At 37.2% G+C, this 17910-nt stretch overlaps 1 protein-coding gene across 4 annotated transcripts in view; it reads right to left on the reverse strand.

Moving 5' to 3' along the window:
- PCLO (piccolo presynaptic cytomatrix protein) overlaps positions 1 to 17910 on the reverse strand; it is a 369907-nt gene that overhangs the window by 147921 nt on the left and 204076 nt on the right. For all 4 annotated transcript variants that reach the window (XM_075857363.1, XM_075857364.1, XM_075857362.1 and 1 more), the window contains exons 4-5: positions 16011 to 16568; positions 19 to 4714 (exon numbers count right to left, since the gene is read on the reverse strand). In XM_075857363.1, coding sequence (XP_075713478.1) covers positions 19 to 4714; positions 16011 to 16568 — 5254 coding nt within the window. The remainder of the gene's footprint in view (positions 1 to 18; positions 4715 to 16010; positions 16569 to 17910) is intronic.

Genomic DNA, 17910 nt, shown 5'->3' on the forward strand with positions numbered 1-17910 from the left:
CTGGCACATCATACTGACCTGTAGTCATTTTCCCAGATGTAAGGTCTACAGCAACATCAGCTATTCCAACTGGGTAATCAAAAGTATTTTTGCTTTTGTACAAAAAGAGTCCTGCTTCAGCTAAATTTGTATCAGACATAGAGGGTTTCATACCCCTAAAACCTGAAATTCCTGAACGGTCATACTGATAATGGTCATCTCTATATCCAAAACGATCTTCAGGTAAAGTAGTGGACGGTTGTTGTGAAATGCAACTTTTTCCAAAAGGCAATTTATATACCACATCACAACACACAGCTCTTCTACCTGCAGTTAAGTCCACAGGTTTATCATCTTCAATTATTTCAGTGACAATTGCTGACGATGCATCATCCACAGTTACCATTGTTCTGAGGAATTTTGTTGTGCTAAGATCCACTACACCACTGTCTACGGATTCTTGAGAGGTAGAGATATCAGTAGAGACATTTGTTACACTACCAGAGGAAACGGGGAAAGGTTTTGTCGTGGATCCAGCTGTTGAGTATGCCGGAACACCCAGAGATAAGTTAATTGGCACTTCTACATCAAAGGAATATGCCACCTTTTCCTCCTCATATTGTTTAGAAGTTGTCAGTTTTAATGGTTCCTTCATTGAATTTCCTAAGTCAACAAGACTCTCCAAACTTGATGTATAACTCATAGTTGTTGAGCAAGTCAATACGGTATCGGATTCAGTAACTAGTAAGGTAGATGAAATTACTGGAGATGCAGTACTAAGGTTTACTATAGCAGGTTGGACAGCACTTATTGGTCGATTCATAGAACTAAGTGCAGTAGACTGCCGTTTTCCCTCATTTGTTGTGGAAGAGAGGTCAATGCAGTTATCAACGTCAAAATCTTTAACCTTATAATCCATCTTGTTTAATGTGCGTAGGTCTATAATAGCATTAGATTCAGTAGGTCTCCCAACTGTTGCTGCTCTTTCCGTTGGAAAAACATCTGGAATGCAAGTGACTTCAGAGGCTGTGTTTTGAGGTAAAGAAACAGTAGTCTTGGTAACTTCTGCTGTTATTTGCGATAAACTGTACAAATTATCTGATGGTTGACATACTGCCACTTTTTTATTTACACTGAATGGTGTGGTAGAAAACACTGTTTGTGTTAGAAGTGGTATATGCTCATGGACAGATGTCTGTAGAGGCCAACATGTTGTAGTTTGAGATGAATAACTTTCGGTGGGGGTACCAGACTCAGATGGCAAAGTGATAACAACATAGGTTTCTTGAGAAGGTTTGGTTAATCTCGGCGATGATTTATTAGAATGAGGAGAAAGAGGTGATGTTGGAGAAGGTAACTGATATTCTGTAGATGAAGCTAAGTGTAAAGTCATACTGGATTGTATAGGATGCGCTGGTGTTTTGTATTGTGCTTCTGTTCTCTTTTGCATAGCAAATAGTGGCTCATATGCCACAGGTTTTGTTACTTTCTGTGGTCTTGAGCCTTCAATTGTCTTATGACTAAATATCAAACCAGCAGGAATAGAAGATGGCTTTGGAGGGACAGGTGGAGGTGGAGCATGAGGCCTAGATATAGGCGTTGAACTGGTTGTTAATGGTAAACCTTCCGGAACGGATTCTCTGTTGTATCCTATTGTGTAAGGTTTTGCTTGTGTTGTCGGAATTTTAGGTGCTGGCCTCTTTTTTGTGCTTACTGCTGGTTTGGGGGTTGCTGCTGGAGGTAATGGAGGTGGTGGAGGGGGTGGTGGAGGAACAGAAGTTTGAGTTGTCACAGGGTCAGTAGAATCAGAAGAACTTTTAAAGAAAGACATTACTTTTGTAGTGACTGATGGAACAGATGACATGACAGATTGTAAATTAGGGGCAGTGGTTGTTGCATGTGTAACTGCTGCAGAAGTCACAGTGTGCTTTAATGACACTATGCATTCAGTGGTGATAGGTTTCACATGATTTACTAGAGACCCAGCAGCATTTGATGTATCCTTTGGAAGCGCTTTGCTTTTAACGTCTGATAATACATTCTCAATACTTTCTGTTGCCATGGTACACACAGCAGAAGAAAATGGTAGCGTTTGGGCACTGGTATCTTGAGCGACATCAGGAACTGTAATTATTACATGACCTATAGTAGGTACATCAGTAACTGAACTGAATGCTGAAGTTTGACTAAACTGTGTGTCACTTTGTGATATGAAAGAATTAGATATTAAAACAGATTCACTTTCAGCATTAGAAGATAAGCTTGCATTAAAGCCATCTTTGCCATTTATGGATTCTTCCGTTTTTTCTGAAACAGAAAAATCAGAAGTTTTTTCTATGTTAAAATCATCTTCAGGTACTTCTGCAGTGAAGTGCTGAGTTATTTTAACATCAGGAATAGACATTGAGTTCAGAGAGGATGACTCCACTGAAGCAGTAAGTATAATATTTTCAGTTTTACATAATTTCACATTCATAGAAGATGTATGCTCAGTTTTTATGCTAAACTCATTTCTATGTTGAGTTGGACTTGATCCTGGTGTTAGCTGCATGTCTTGACAAGTAATAATATCATAAAAGCCAGTAGCATCATCATGGCATTGCCTTTCATCTGCGTTATCTAAAATAATTATTTCATGGCTTTCTGGGACAATGTAAGAACTTGAGACAATGTCTTCTTGAGGCAACATAGAATGGAATGTTTCTGTTTTAAAGCATTTACTGTCTACACTTGCAATAGTCTGAACAATATCTATACGAATATCACTTGCAGAATTGTTTTTTACTTCTTTTAATCGCTGGTCAAATAAATTATGTTGACTACTTATATTAGCATCCAAGTTTTCGTCATAATTCTCTTCAACTAAGGATTCATAGATATAATCTTCAATTAGCATCCCCCCATATAAAGGTTCTTTTTCAAAGACTTCTTCTTTTTCCTTATCACTGCGATATAATTTAGCTTTACATAAAATATCTTCATAAGCCTCCTCTGCACTTTTTAGAGTTTGCTGTCCGCTTTTGTTCTCTGTTATAACAACATTAGAGGTCCCCTCGGTAGGAGAATATAACGATACTGAAGTAGGCAATTTATAGACCTTTTGAACTTCTAATATTTTCTCAGGACTAATTTCAAATCCTTCTGGTTCTGACTCAATACTAGGTGAATACTCTGAACATGAGGATCTATGAAGTTCTTCCATTTCAGCTGCTTGACGCAATTCTTCTGTTGGAGAAGCATCTTCAATAGGAGAAAGGTTGCTTGGGGGTGTCTTTGGTCTTTCTCTCCTTCTCTGAGCTCTTAGTTCATCTTTGTCTTTTTTGGACTTTTTACTAGAGCTTTTTCTTTGTTGCTGCTCCAATTCTCTCTGCTTTTCCTGCTCTTTCAAAAGTTCTTCCTCTTCTCTTAATTCTTCCTCTTCTGAAGAGTCTTCAATAGTGGGTAGAACAGGTCCATGAGATCGATGCCGTGCTTTCCTCTGCTGTTTGCTTTCTCCTGACATCTTTTTGTGACTTGGACTACTGTCACTGTCTTCATCCAGGGAGGAAACAGAAGTTGGTGAGGTACCTGGAGTAAAACTTGAAGCATGGAGACTTGATGATCTTTCTTCACGTGACCTGTCTTCTGGAGAATCTGTTAAGCTTTCCATCTCCAACTCTGGTTCCTCATCATAATATAATACGGTAGACTGTTTGCTAGAGTCTTCAGTGTAGGTATTAGACATAGTGCTATTGAGCTCTATAGTTTTAAATCTTCTAAGTCCTCCACCGCCACTTACTGAAAGCTCTTCATTTTCTTGACTTTTAGTTTCTCTAAATTTCGGTTCAGGGCTCTCATCATAAATTTTCTCATCTTCATCCTCTTCATCATCATCATGCCATGAGTACCGCCTTATTCCATCTTCATCATAGGTTGCGCTGCTTTTTTTAGTTAATCTCTTGCACTTTGCTGGTATTGGTTTTGCTTTAGTTTCTTTCTTCTGAGTTTCATTAGCACTTATTTCCTTTAATTTTGTTCTAATAAATTCTTCATCTTCAGAGCCAGATGCATCCTCATCAGCACTCATTTCAATAATCTGTTTTCGGATAAAGTCTTCATCATCTCCAGATCCCTGACTATCATCATGTTTAAAGTCATCACTACTTGATGATCCATTGCTAGTTCTTCTTTTCCTCTGTGGAACTGGTGAATTTTCACTTTCACTACTGTCATCTATTGAATCACGTCGTTTGCGTACAATTTTATCTTTTTCTGTGTTTACGCCCTCCATTTGAACTTTCCGGGATGGAAACCCCCTTTTTCCATTCTCCTCTAGTGTCTCTTCTTCCTCTTCCTGAATATCTTCAAGTTCTTCCTCTGAACTGTAGGATTCTGGTGTCATTGGTAATATCTTAGTTCTACTTCTCTCTTGACCCTGTCCAGCAAATTTACCATACATATCATTACCTTTTCGGAACTTTTCATCAGCAAGAACACTTGTTTGGGCTTCTAAGATTGATAAAACTGTACTTTCCAACTTTGCTAAATCTGAAGGACTAGAAGGACTGCTTTCATGTGAAAGAAAATCTTTTTTTGTTGCTTCCTTATTGAAGTCTTTTTCGTCACTAGGTATTAGACTTGGAATTTCTCCAAGTGAACCAGATATACCATCTGATGAATAGCCTGTATCACTTAGTCCTTGTGGGCTTTTTTGTTGATGAGAATTTGAAGTATCAGATAAGGCATCTTCCTTTTCCTACAAAACAGAATAAAAAAATAACATTTTCATGAACTAAGAATAAAATAATTAAAAACAAACACCACATTTGTAACTCAGTTAATTCTATTAAAATTATAACAAAAGTTAAAAAGTCATTTAATGTAAAAATGTTGAATTAAAATTTGTAATGTACATATAAATAATACAAAATAATAATCACCTCTTTTTAAATTCATTGGGGAAGTCAAATTATGTTCTATGGAGCAAATATGGATAATTCAATATAAGGAATCAATGTATTTAATGAAACATTTAATGAAACAGAGTAATTTCATCTTTAAATCTTATGATTATTATTATTAGTAATATTATTTTAAATCATACTCCTACTAAATATCTATGAAAGAAGTGGAGAAAATGTAAATGAAAAAAAAATAAAGTACAAATATTCTTTGGAGCAAACTATGTTGTAGAAACATAAATGCAGCTATTGAGAAATGTAATATACTGAAGTGTTTTATAGAAATTCCTAGTGTAAGAAATAAGATTTTTTTTTTGTGTGTTTTTTTAATAACACCTTAAAATGTAGACGTTTGACAAACTTCTGACATGTCATAGTGACATGTCAGCAGTTTGGATTGGTCGGGGTCCGAGCACTGAGACACCCACCAATCGCTAGAACAAAGCAGCTGAAGCCCTAAATGCATCGGTGTACGGACTCAATAGAAAGTCTATGTGCCCGTACTCCAATACATCGGCTTTCCGGAAAAAGCCGAACAGACACGAAGCGCTGTCAACTCACATGTGCGCTTCAGCTGCTTCGTTCTAGCGATTGGTGGGGGTCTCAGTGCTCGGACCCCCACCAATCCAAACTTCTGACATATCACTATGACATGTCAGAAGATTGTCAAACATTTAGCTACACTTTAACACACATGGACGTAACTATACGTCTATTTTAACGGTGCCTTCCTGCAAATGGGGATAAAGCTACATCCATTGGCCTACATCCCATTGCAATGGACGCCGATCCTCCATTTAACCCCTTAGGTGCCACGGTAAATATCTACTTTATGGCATTTATGGCATTATGAGAATCGTAAGCACCCACATAATAAAGTTATCACATTATTTAAACCACTTGGCAAACAACGTTAAAAAAACCCTTAAAAAACAATGGCAAAAATGTTCATTAATAATTTATATGTAACCCAAAATGTTTATATTAAGAAATATGACTTGTCTTGAAAAAACAAGGCCACATATGGCCACATCGACTGACAAATATGACAAATATGGGCACATCGACTGATGTAAAAATGATGGCAACATAAAAAATATTTTTTTCCTTGAAATGTGCTTTTATTGTGTAAAAGTGGTAAAACATAAAACAATACATATTTGGAATCCCCGTAATTGTACTGACACATAAAGTAACAATAACAGGTTATTTATTCTGCACGGTGAACTACGTAAAGGTTGTAAAGGTTATAACGCAAAAATCAAGGTCAGAATTGCTGTTTATTTCTATTCTCCCGTTTAATAAAAGTTAATAAATAAGTTATAGGTAACCCAAATGGTGCAATTGAAAAATTCAACTTATCCTATAAAAAACAACCCTTATACAACTACGTTGAGTTGGTCCTAAATGTGTTAAAGAAATAGATAACTTAAAGTTCTAAATTGCCTTATTGAGATGAGTTTACAGGTAGTTTTGATATAAATGTATGGCTGTATAGAATTGAAAATTAAAAGAAGTACCTTGAAAGTTGTACAAGCATGATTAACATCATATCGCTCACAGATTCAGTGGCGCCTTCTGGATATTAAACACTGTTCACCCAATGTACATATATATATATATATATATACATACATATATATATATACACACACTATACCGTTCAAAAGTTTGGGGTCACCAGACACCTCAAACTTCGATTCGTCTGTCTATAACAGTTTTTCCAATCTTCCTCTGTCCAATGTCTGTGTGCTCTTGCCCATATTAATCTTTTCCTTTCATTAACCAGTCTCAGATATGGCTTTTTCTTTGCCACTCTGCCCTGAAGGTCAGCATCCCGGAGTCGCCTCTTCACTGTAGACGTTGACACTGGCGTTTTGCGGGTACTATTTAATGAACCTGCCAGTTGAGGACCTGTGAGGCATCTATTTCTCAAACTAGAGACTCTAATGTACTTGTCTTGTTGCTCAGTTGTGCAGCAGGGCCTCCCACTTCTCTTTCTACTCTGGTTAGAGCCTGTGTGTGCTGTCCTCTGAAGGGAGTAGTACACACCGTTGTAGGAAATCTTCAGTTTCTTGGCAATTTCTCGCATGGAATAGCCTTAATTTCTAAGAACAAGAATAGACTGTCGAGTTTCACATGGAATCTCTCTTTTTGTAGCCATTTTGAGAGTTTAAATCGAACCCAAAAATGTAATGCTCCAGATTCTCAACTAGCTCAAAGGAAGGTCAGTTTTATAGCTCCTCTAAACAGCAAAACTGTTTACAGCGGTGCTAACATAATTGCACAAGGGTTTTCAAGTGTTTTCTAATCATCCATTAGCCTTCTAACACAGTTAGCAAACACAATGTACCATTAGAACACTGGAGTGATGGTTGCTGGAAATGGGCCTCTATACACCTATGTAGATATTGCATTAAAAACCAGACGTCTGCAGCTAGAATAGTCATTTAGCACATTAACAATGTATAGAGTGTATTTCTGATTAATTTTATGTTATCTTCATTGAAAAAAACTGTGCTTTTCTTTCAAAAATAAGGACATTTCTAAGTGACCCTAAACTTTTGAAAGGTAACGTATATATATATATTTATATATATACACACACACTCCTCAACATTGAAATGCACCAAGAACGGTAAGCTGGGAGGTTATGCAAATCGAGGACATACAGGTGTCACTAAGAACTGCAAATTATAAAATTTTCAAGCACCTAGCTCCAATCTGTGGCATATGGGGGGGGGGGGGGGCATAAAAGCCAGATTGAAAGCAACATTTTTTTTTGCCTCCTGTTCGTCTATGTGACAGTTATCGCTACTTGTCGCAAACTGAGAGGGACAGAATTCTTGAACTGAGAGACCTTGGCTTATCACTCCGGCAGATCGCTACGCGCCTAGGACGAGAGATCAGCACTGATCAACATTGCATGTCCCGGAGGTTGGGAGAACAACAACGAATGCGAATGACAGCAAGAGGTGCGCGGAGGCAAACCTCTGCACGGATGGATCACCTGATTGGAAGAATGGCACCTAGTGATCCATTAAGTGAAATTGGGCGTCACATTCCAAGCCTAGGGCAGAAACCAGTGTCGACACAATCCATCAGAAGACGTTTGCACAACATTGGACTACAAGCCAGACGCCCAGCTACAGGTGTTCACCATTGACCACACGCTTCCACTCTCAAATGCTATCAAGGTGCACAGCAAGACGGCAATGGAGGCTGGAATGGAAGTCTATCCTCTTCAGCGATGAGTCCCGCTATCGCCTCGGGTGCAATGATAGCCGGAGATTAGTCTGGAGACCACATGGGCAACACCATCAAGAGTCCTTCAGAAGGGAACGTCACACTGGTCCTACTCCAAAAATTATGGTGTGGGGTGGTACAATGTACAGTAGACGGATCCCTCTAGTCTTCGTTTCAGGTACACTAACATCTCTGCATTACATTGATTTGGTCATGGAACCATAGGTACGGCCATTTCTCCAAAGTGTCCTAAAAGCTGATTTTCACAATGGTCTGCAGTGTCTTTGGACTTGTCTCCCATCAAGCACATCTGGGACGTCATTGGTCGGTAGTTGCAAAGGGAGCTGCCAGCAGTCAATCTTGATGATTTGCGAGCCCAAGTGCATTCAGCGTGGCATAACAATCCTCAGATAACCATTAATAACCCCATTGATAGGATGTCAAGGGATGTAAGTGCGTGTATTTCTAGGCGTGGTGCTCATTCTCGTTTGCATATTATTAAGATGTCTATTGATCCTGTGATTTCCACAATTCCAAATTATTTCCTTCTTGGTGTTGCAATTTCAATGTTGAGGAGCCAGTGGTTTAGGTGGCATTAGTGTCGCAGGGTGCTGTCACCATTTTATGTCTGCTGTATATCTGCAGTCATAGGTGTTCTTGCACCTGCATACATTTTGTATCATTTAGTTGGAATGTGCTGTTCAATTTTTGTTGTGCTTATGGTATCCATATATGTGGGGTTAGTGACTGCCTCCACTTGTTGTTCTTGCACTCCTCCCATTCTGCCCTGGGTGATTTTAATCAGTTCAATGCTGGATCCTACCATCCCCAGGTATATATGTAGGCTTAGTCCCAGTTCTGGGTGTATGTGCAGCGTAGGTTCCCACCTTACAGAGGTCGCCTTGTCGTGGCAGGTGGGCTAACACTTTTTGATCAAAATGTGCACTAAGAACCTCCCTATTTGTAAGTAGATTTAGCTTTAGTGCATATTTATATATATTTAGTGGTTTAGGTGGCATTAGTGTCGCAGGGTGCTGTCGCCATTTTATGTCTGCTATATATATATATATATATATATATATATACATATATATATATATATATATATATATATATATATATAATTTTTTTGGTCATATGTCAAAACAATATGCTACACATGGGCAACACTAATACAATTAAAAAAAACACCAGGCTTTCATGGCCCTTTTCAACTCTGCCATATAAAAAAATTATAATAATAATAATTAAAGAAACAATAGTTCTAACTAGTAATTCATATTCTAGAGCTGGGAATAATACTTTCTGGGCCCAGGGTGTTAAGAAATTATGCTGGTTATGATTGAATATAGCAAACCAGCTTTTTACTACTTTAGTGACTGACATGCCAGACCCCACAAGAGTATTAATATCAGGCAGTATCACTAACTCCTGTCTTTGTTGCTAAGTAGTGGGCTAAGCATATCAGGGCACGTCACTCCCTATAGAGGTTGTCCAATTTGAACAATCTTTTTTTTTCTTTTGAATGTTCCCCTAATAAGTTAATCAGTGTGTCCCGCTTGCAGAATCACTCGAAGTCAACTAGGATGCCTGCCAGCTGATGTTTAACATTACTGTAGCAAAAGGGAGCATTGCAGGGTTCCCATTGAAATAAATTAGCTCTGTGTAATGTACAGACATGCCAGGTCCTCCAGAGAGATGCTCTTAGTAATGGCTCTCAACATTAGCTAATTGATGAAGGCTCCGATTTAGGTTCTCACCTTTCTATTAAGCACAAATGCTCTAATAGGGTATTTGAAAATGGATTTAACAAACAGCACTGTTGAAAAATTATTAATTGGGACTCTATTAATTAAGAAAGTGTATTATTTTCCTGTGCAATTTCCCTTTAAAGGGTAAGTAAACCTTTGAAAAACTTCTGACATGTCATAGAGACAGTGGGGGTGGGGGTCTGAGCATCGAGACCCCCACTGATCATTAAAACTAAGCAGCAGAAACACTGGTGTGAGCGCCGATTTTCTATTAAGTCTGTACACCAATTGCTTGGATTTCTGAGGAAGGCCGATCAGAAACCAAGGTGCTCAGCGCTCACGCGAGCGCTTCTGCCACTTCGTTTTAGCGATTTGTGGGGGATTTAGACCCCCACTGATTAAAACTTTTGACGTCACTTTGACATGTCAGATGATTTTCGAAGGTTTACTTACCCTTTAATTTATTACTGAATAGCACTTATCTTTCTATTTATATCAGAAAAACTGAGCTCCAGTCCTCTTCAAGATAAATGATAATATTAATCAGAACATAATTTTCACCCTTTTTAGACTAATGAGAAAAAATTGATAAGTAAACTTTAATTATTGCATGTGACTTGATTAAAATAGTACATTGCCATTGTGTTTTCTAAGCTACAATAAATGTTAATTACTATCTTCCCATATGATTGATAAATATAAGTGCTACTATAGTCTGTCTCTAATTATTTAAAGGGGAATTCCATCATAAAATGTGATGGCATCAATCACTTAGATCATATCTAAAAAAAAAAATATGGCATCACTTCTTATGATGGGAAACCCCTTTAAATGACTTGTCACTGAATATAACATAGTTTAAAACTTTATAGATTAGGACAGAAGCCTGGAATAATAAAAAATATGAAGAAAAAGTTTGGATATCTAGAGATGATTGTAAAGTCACAATGCAAACTTAGGCTAGTATATATTTTTTAAAGAAAATATTACTTTATAGTCCAGTTACAATTTCTCTGGATGACAGTAAAAACTACCATCATGAACTTCATACTGGCACATAGAAAAAGTATGACATATTTGTTGCTAAACCTAAACTTTTTTTTTTTGTTATATGGTTGAATTGTATTGTAAAAAATTTAGACAACAGATGACAATTGTTATGATCCACAGTTCCATAGAACATGCAAGAAAAACCCAGCTAAAACATTTTTTTTATGTAAAACAAATACTACAGCAAGCTACAATATTTAGCACTCCAAAAATATGTCAGATAGAACAGATGCAATTCACTGTCAGTATCAGATCTTTTACAGTCTTGCAATATTCCTTCACTATTCAGCATTAAATTATCAGTTCCATAAAAAAAATCAATGGGACTTTCAGACACATTACTCATTCTTTTTTTTTTTTAACCACTAAACACACACGACATATAGGAAAAAATGATGTACACAAGGCCGAATGTGGTGGCTTTTAATACTATCATTGCCATTTTAAAATGGTAGTTCGAGTAATGCTGATTCTACACAATATATGAGAATGCTATTTTTTTGCCAAAACTATTCAACTGCCCAATAGACATTTTAGGTGACAACTAACAAGTATTAATAGTAACAAGACGATACTAATAACAAGCAATCAATTTCCAGTTCCCCACTTTTATTTTTCAAATATCTGCCATGTATAAAGTCCCATATGTGCTTCTTTACGTAAAAATCTGTGATGTCTCAGAAATAATTTAGTAACCCCAGTCACCAAGGATACAATCATGCTATCTTAGCATGTCCCAATGAAACGCTAGTAACACTTTTAGATGTAGCATGTTATGAAAAATTTAATTACCGTAATCTCTGAGGAATTTTTATTTTACCTGGAGTATCAGTTTTAACAAAGCACATTCGCTTATGTACAGTACTATGAAAAAGTCAGATCACCCTTTCATTTAATTGATTACCAGTCAAACTGGGGAAAAACCTGAAACATAAGCCTTAATAGCAAAATGTAGTGTCAAATTTGTCTGTATTTTGTTTGTCCACTCTTTGCTATTATTAAAGGTTCCATTAGTTGTTAAAGAGGACCTGTCAATTATGGTTTTTTTTAAACCACATACCTCCCCTTATTCCCGGCATCCTCTCGATTCCAGACCCACAATTTTTTTTTCCTGGCCTTCCTGTAGTCCTACTACGGCGTCCACTCGCTCCGTTTGGTGCCTAATATGCTAATTGTGAGTAAAGATACAGAGAAGAGCAGACCTCATTTCTCCTCAGTAGGCGTTATCTCCTTCATCACTGTGATGTTGTCCAATCAGAGCGGACAGTCTCATAGTGATGCAGAAGACCTGATGATCTCGCAAGATTTACTGCAGGTTTTCTGATTCCGTATGAAGCGGTTTGCTCTGAGTGGACAGTGTCACAGCATAGCAGGAGGCAACGCCTATTTAGAAAGGATAATGTCTCCTCCTCTCTGTCCCTTTACTCACAATTAGCATATTAGGCGGCAAGTGGAGCAGGGGCAGTAGGGGGACAATGGGAAGGCCAAAAAAAATAATAATACAGCGCTGGAATCCAGAAGACACCAGGAATACGAGGAAGTATGCGTTTTAAAAAAAAAAACAAAAAAAAAAACAACCATGACAGTTCCTCTTTAAAGACTTACTTTTAGTTTTTCAAAGACAGGGATATTTTTAATGCCCCTTATAAACACTCAGTTCAGGCTTAGAATGCATTTTTTTGCTTTTTACATTCCAAGTAATCTTAAACAAACTGGGGGAAATGTATAAAAATTGGTTGAAAGTAAAAGTTAAGAAGTGGCCTATTGTATCCAATCAGGTCGCTTTTTTCATTTTTCAGAGGGCCTTTGAAAAGTGAGAGGTGCAATCCATGGTTACCATGGAAAATTACAATGCTTTATAATTGCACCAGTTTGATACATCTTCCCAATCATGTTGATGTCTGGGCTCCAGGATAGCCAGTTCATTGTTCTGAGCATCAGCTGCAGCACCAGTAACTTCCTTACTTCATAAGTACCTCTTGATCTTTACAACTGTATGCTTGGGATCGTTCATCATTCCTAAATCTTGTCCAAATGGTATTGCATGATGTATTTAAAAATAATAATTTATACTTATCAACTTATTATACGATCAATCAAACGCAACACATTAAAAATAGGACAAAGATTGGAGCTTGAAATTTCTCCTATATCCTGGTTATGTAATTGATGGTCTACAAGTAAATTCATAGATGGCAAATTTGTTGCAGAATTTTTAGTAAAAATCTGTTCCATGTATCTGAATAGGGTTGTTTCTGCAACATGTGCATAAATTTCTGGATACGAAAACGATTCTACAAAAATCTGCTATGTGTGAACATACTATTGCACATCTTTCATGGTTGTCAGGTGTCCTATTTTTTCTATACTGTACCATTCAATCTTTTTTTCAACTCCAGCTTTGAAAACTTATTTTTTTTTACTATTATACTTCGTGTTGAAGATTTTTGTCTAATTTCCTGATAAATAAAGGTTTCTTGCTTATTTCGGACAGTGAACGGTGGATCCTGCGTTATCTATATAGAGGTGTTACCTTTCATTGTAATCCTGTATGTGATGATAATGAGATAACTGCTGAGAAGTGATCGCTACAGAACAGGAAGTGTCAGTCTATTGTTAGAACATGGTTTCCAGCATATACCTTCAACTACTGATAACTAAAGGTATATGCAATGAACAAAGTAGTTTCACATATTTTTCATAAATACTAGTTTCCCTTGAACTAAAACATCTCTACAATCCATCAACACAGATTTTGAGCAAGTAATAATAGTAATGCCACTCGCTAATTATTTCTGTAATGTCATATTGACTGAGGGCAGGCTATCTGGTACTTTGGACAAATTCCAATATCACATTTAGAACACAATAAGATTATAATCATAACTTTTGGCTACTTTCACATGAATGTATTTTGATCAGTATTTTGCATCTCTATTTATAGGCCAATACTAGGAGTGGAATATAAACAGAAAAAGTATCATGGAAATATTCAGACGGTATAAGGTTAGAAGTGTCTAAAGGTGCGCAAAATTTATCATCCAGCATGAGCCACTGTGGTAAATTTTCAAAACCACAAAAAAGGCCATACTCACTAGGTAGGTGGGTGGGTGAAAACCCGTTCCCATCAGGACGCAGACGGGTCAAAGAATGCTGCAGAAGGAGTGTGCATTAAATAGTGATAGCCCCTCCCACTAGTCTTGAGGGGAGTGGCGGACTAAGTGCTCAAAGATGTGCGATAAATGTGTGTCAGTGTAGTGCTAGGGTGTGAATGGATGGTAAAAAAATAAATATGTATGTATGAAAGTGTCGGAACTGTGTAATAATGTAATAAAAATAAATAAATAAAATAAATGTGATGAATAGGGGTCAGTGCTGTGAATAGTACATGGGGTGTCAGTACTATGTGTAATACGTGGAGGGATAATGTGCTGGTCGTCAGGCATGGCGTATCTTGCCGAATAACAGCCTATTTGTAACCCCATGTACTATTCACAGCACTGACCCCTATTCATCACATTTATTTTATTTATTTATTTTTATTACATTATTACACAGTTCCGACACTTTCATACATACATATTTATTTTTTTACCATCCATTCACACCCTAGCACTACACTGACACACATTTATCGCACATCTTTGAGCACTTAGTCCGCCACTCCCCTCAAGACTAGTGGGAGGGGCTATCACTATTTAATGCACACTCCTTCTGCAGCATTCTTTGACCCGTCTGCGTCCTGATGGGAACGGGTTTTCACCCACCCACCTACCTAGTGAGTATGGCCTTTTTTGTGGTTTTGATGATATTTATGTCCCATTTTTTCTGTTTGTGTTTTTAAATTAGGAACGAAAAGTTCTGGTTAGGGACTCGCAAGGCACTGGGGACCCTTGACGTTGGGTTGCGAGCTTTGCGTATTTTGGCCAAAATATCCATTCACACCCTAGCACTACACTGACACACATTTATCGCACATCTTTGAGCACTTAGTCCGCCACTCCCCTCAAGACTAGTGGGAGGGGCTATCACTATTTAATGCACACTCCTTCTGCAGCATTCTTTGACCCGTCTGCGTCCTGATGGGAACGGGTTTTCACCCACCCACCTACCTAGTGAGTATGGCCTTTTTTGTGGTTTTGATGATATTTATGTCCCATTTTTTCTGACTGTGGTAAATTTGGCCCATCTCGTCTAATTCATAGCTGTCTGAATTTAAGACAGTATTTTTAAATCTGCCCCAGTATTTCTAATTTTTTCTGCATGCCCCTTATGATTGACTGCTGTTTATTCAATGTGAATAGACGTGTAAGGCATTTTCATAGGGTTAGCAATCTCACAGTCACAGAAGCAGTGCACATTATCTTTGTGTATAATTTCAGTTCCATTTCTCGTCTATAAGGGACTATGCTATTTCCTAAGAATTAGCAATGTCAACCTATACCCTTTAAGGCGAGAGTGAGGGAAAGCTAGAGGCTTTTACCTCTCCCTTCTACAATTCATCTGACCGCACTATAATGAACTATTTATGCTGCCACAACAGGTCCTGGGGAAGAGGATGGGGCAGTATTCTAGGTTCATTAATTACCTCCCCATTATTGAGCTGAACCGGATCTCATTATGCGCATAATTCCAGATTTATGCTGGTTATTATTTTAACTGACCAGTAAAAGTTATATTTTAATATTTTAACTACTCTTTTCTGTTTGAACAATACTATACTGTGAAAACACAATGAGAAGATGGAAACATACAAATTAAAACATACTGAAATCACCAAGTCACATTCTTATGAGCCACTGTTGGGTAATAACCTACTATATACAGTATACTGTATAATTATAAGCAGGCTTTTCTTCCAAGATCTCAATATAAAAATGAAGGTTTTGTGCAGTATAGTCTATAAATCACTGGGACTAAGTATGGAAAACCTTTTCGTTTTAAACAGAAATGAGAAGTGATTTTAATGTTGTAGGGTAACAATATTCCTGTCAATTTATTTTATATACAATGGTACTTGATTTATATAGCAATGACTACTTACAGTCTTTTCTTTTGCAGTTTCATGATCCATGAGTTGGCTTGCTTCAGGTTTCATTCTGTCATCACATGTTCTTCCATCAATTTCCTTCAATGCTGTAGCTGAAAGGTCAATCATCAAATCTAGCTTTGGCATCATTTTCTCTTTAGACTGTAAATGCTCTGCAGCTACTAGCATAGTATTCCGTATAGTATCTAGTTTATGTTCTTTAAAAGACAGTACCTCTGCTACTATAGGTGCCACAAACGCTGTATCTCCTTTTATTACTACAGGCTGATGGTCTACAGGCTTGATATCTTTGATTTCTTGATCAACATTATCAATCTGTCCAAGTTTTTCTTCTAGAACTTTAGGAATTTCTTTTTTTAATACTTGATCAGTTGTTTTCTCATTTGACTTTGTATGGGGCGTTGGAGGTTTTTGTAGTTCGTCTGCAGGAACAGGATGCTTTGATGAAGACTTAGATGATAGTCCTAATGGTTGTGACATCTTGTCTAATTCTCCAAGATGTCCAGAGAGTGCTCTTTGGGTCTGGCAATTTAAACATAGCCACTCTGCAACCTGCAAAGTAGAAAACATTTTTTTATAATTAATGGTTGCTGACTTATTATCTCAGAAATCATATTTTTTTTTGTTTTTTGTGTATTACATTATCATCCTAATTAAACAAGTCTATTGCATCTTACTATACAATTTTATTGATAAACATTTACCATCAGGTCTCTGTTCACATGACATTTTGGCCCTACATTTCGTATGTACACCTGGAAAGCTCCCAAACATACATGCTAAACGTGTCCAAAGGGCTCCATAAGCCTGACAGAAGCCAAAAAAAAGTCTTCTTTTGGCCTCCAGTATACTGGTATACATCTGGATACTTTTCTTAGGGTATTAAATAGTGTATAATAATACAGTGTTACACTATAATACAATCTTTGTATAGGTAGATTTCTATCGATCTATACAATCTATCCATCTATCTTTTGTTCCATTTATCTACCTTTCTATCTTTACTACAATATTTGAATAGGTAGGTAGGGAATATATAATTATATATATCCACATATATATAATATATATATATATATCAATAGTGGTTTATTTTTTTTGTTAGCGGTAGTGTAGATAGTCTGTTCGATCATAAATAATGATATAATATACATCAGTTAGTTTGTGTATACATACATATATAGATATAGATACATCTTTATATAAATATAATCTGTTATAAAATAGATATATAAAAAGAAAATAATTGTTTGTTTAGTTAGTGTTAGCTACATTATGGTGAGAAAGTTGTTTAGCGCTGAGGAGGCATACGCCATGCTGTGGTCAGAGTCTGAGACCGCATTAGAGATGGCGTCAGAAATGGAACCTGTTTTAGGCAGTGACGATGATAGCATCAGGGAAAAGGAGAAAGTGGATCCAGCGTGGATGTATTTAAAATGGAACTATTTCCAAGTTTAATTAGTCAAAAAAAATTAAAAGTTAGGACTAAATTGGAGGTGTAGAATCCTATAGTGTAAGGAAAATTATCCAATATCGGAAGAAGCCTACGCGTTTCTGACGCTGCCTGCGTCCTTAGTCATGGCTGACAAGGTGAGCTGGAGGCTTTTTTCTCCTTTTTTCAAATGATGATAGCATCACTTCAGGTTCCTCTTCAGGGGACGTTGTCCCTGACGCAATTGAAACTGCAGAACATGAAAGCGCATTGCCCAGTAGCGCTGCAGCCCAAGACAGCCTGGCTCTCCAGTTCAGGCTCTTGTATGGGCATCTGCCCCATCTTTTGGGCCTAGAATCCACGCATTTACTGCCACTCCTGGCCTAATCGTGGACAATGCAAATTTTGTTCAAATGGATTACTTCCATTTTTTTTATTACACATGACCTCCTAAATATAATC

Source organism: Rhinoderma darwinii, chromosome 3 (assembly GCF_050947455.1).
Source record: "Rhinoderma darwinii isolate aRhiDar2 chromosome 3, aRhiDar2.hap1, whole genome shotgun sequence".
Taxonomy (NCBI): domain Eukaryota; kingdom Metazoa; phylum Chordata; class Amphibia; order Anura; family Rhinodermatidae; genus Rhinoderma; species Rhinoderma darwinii.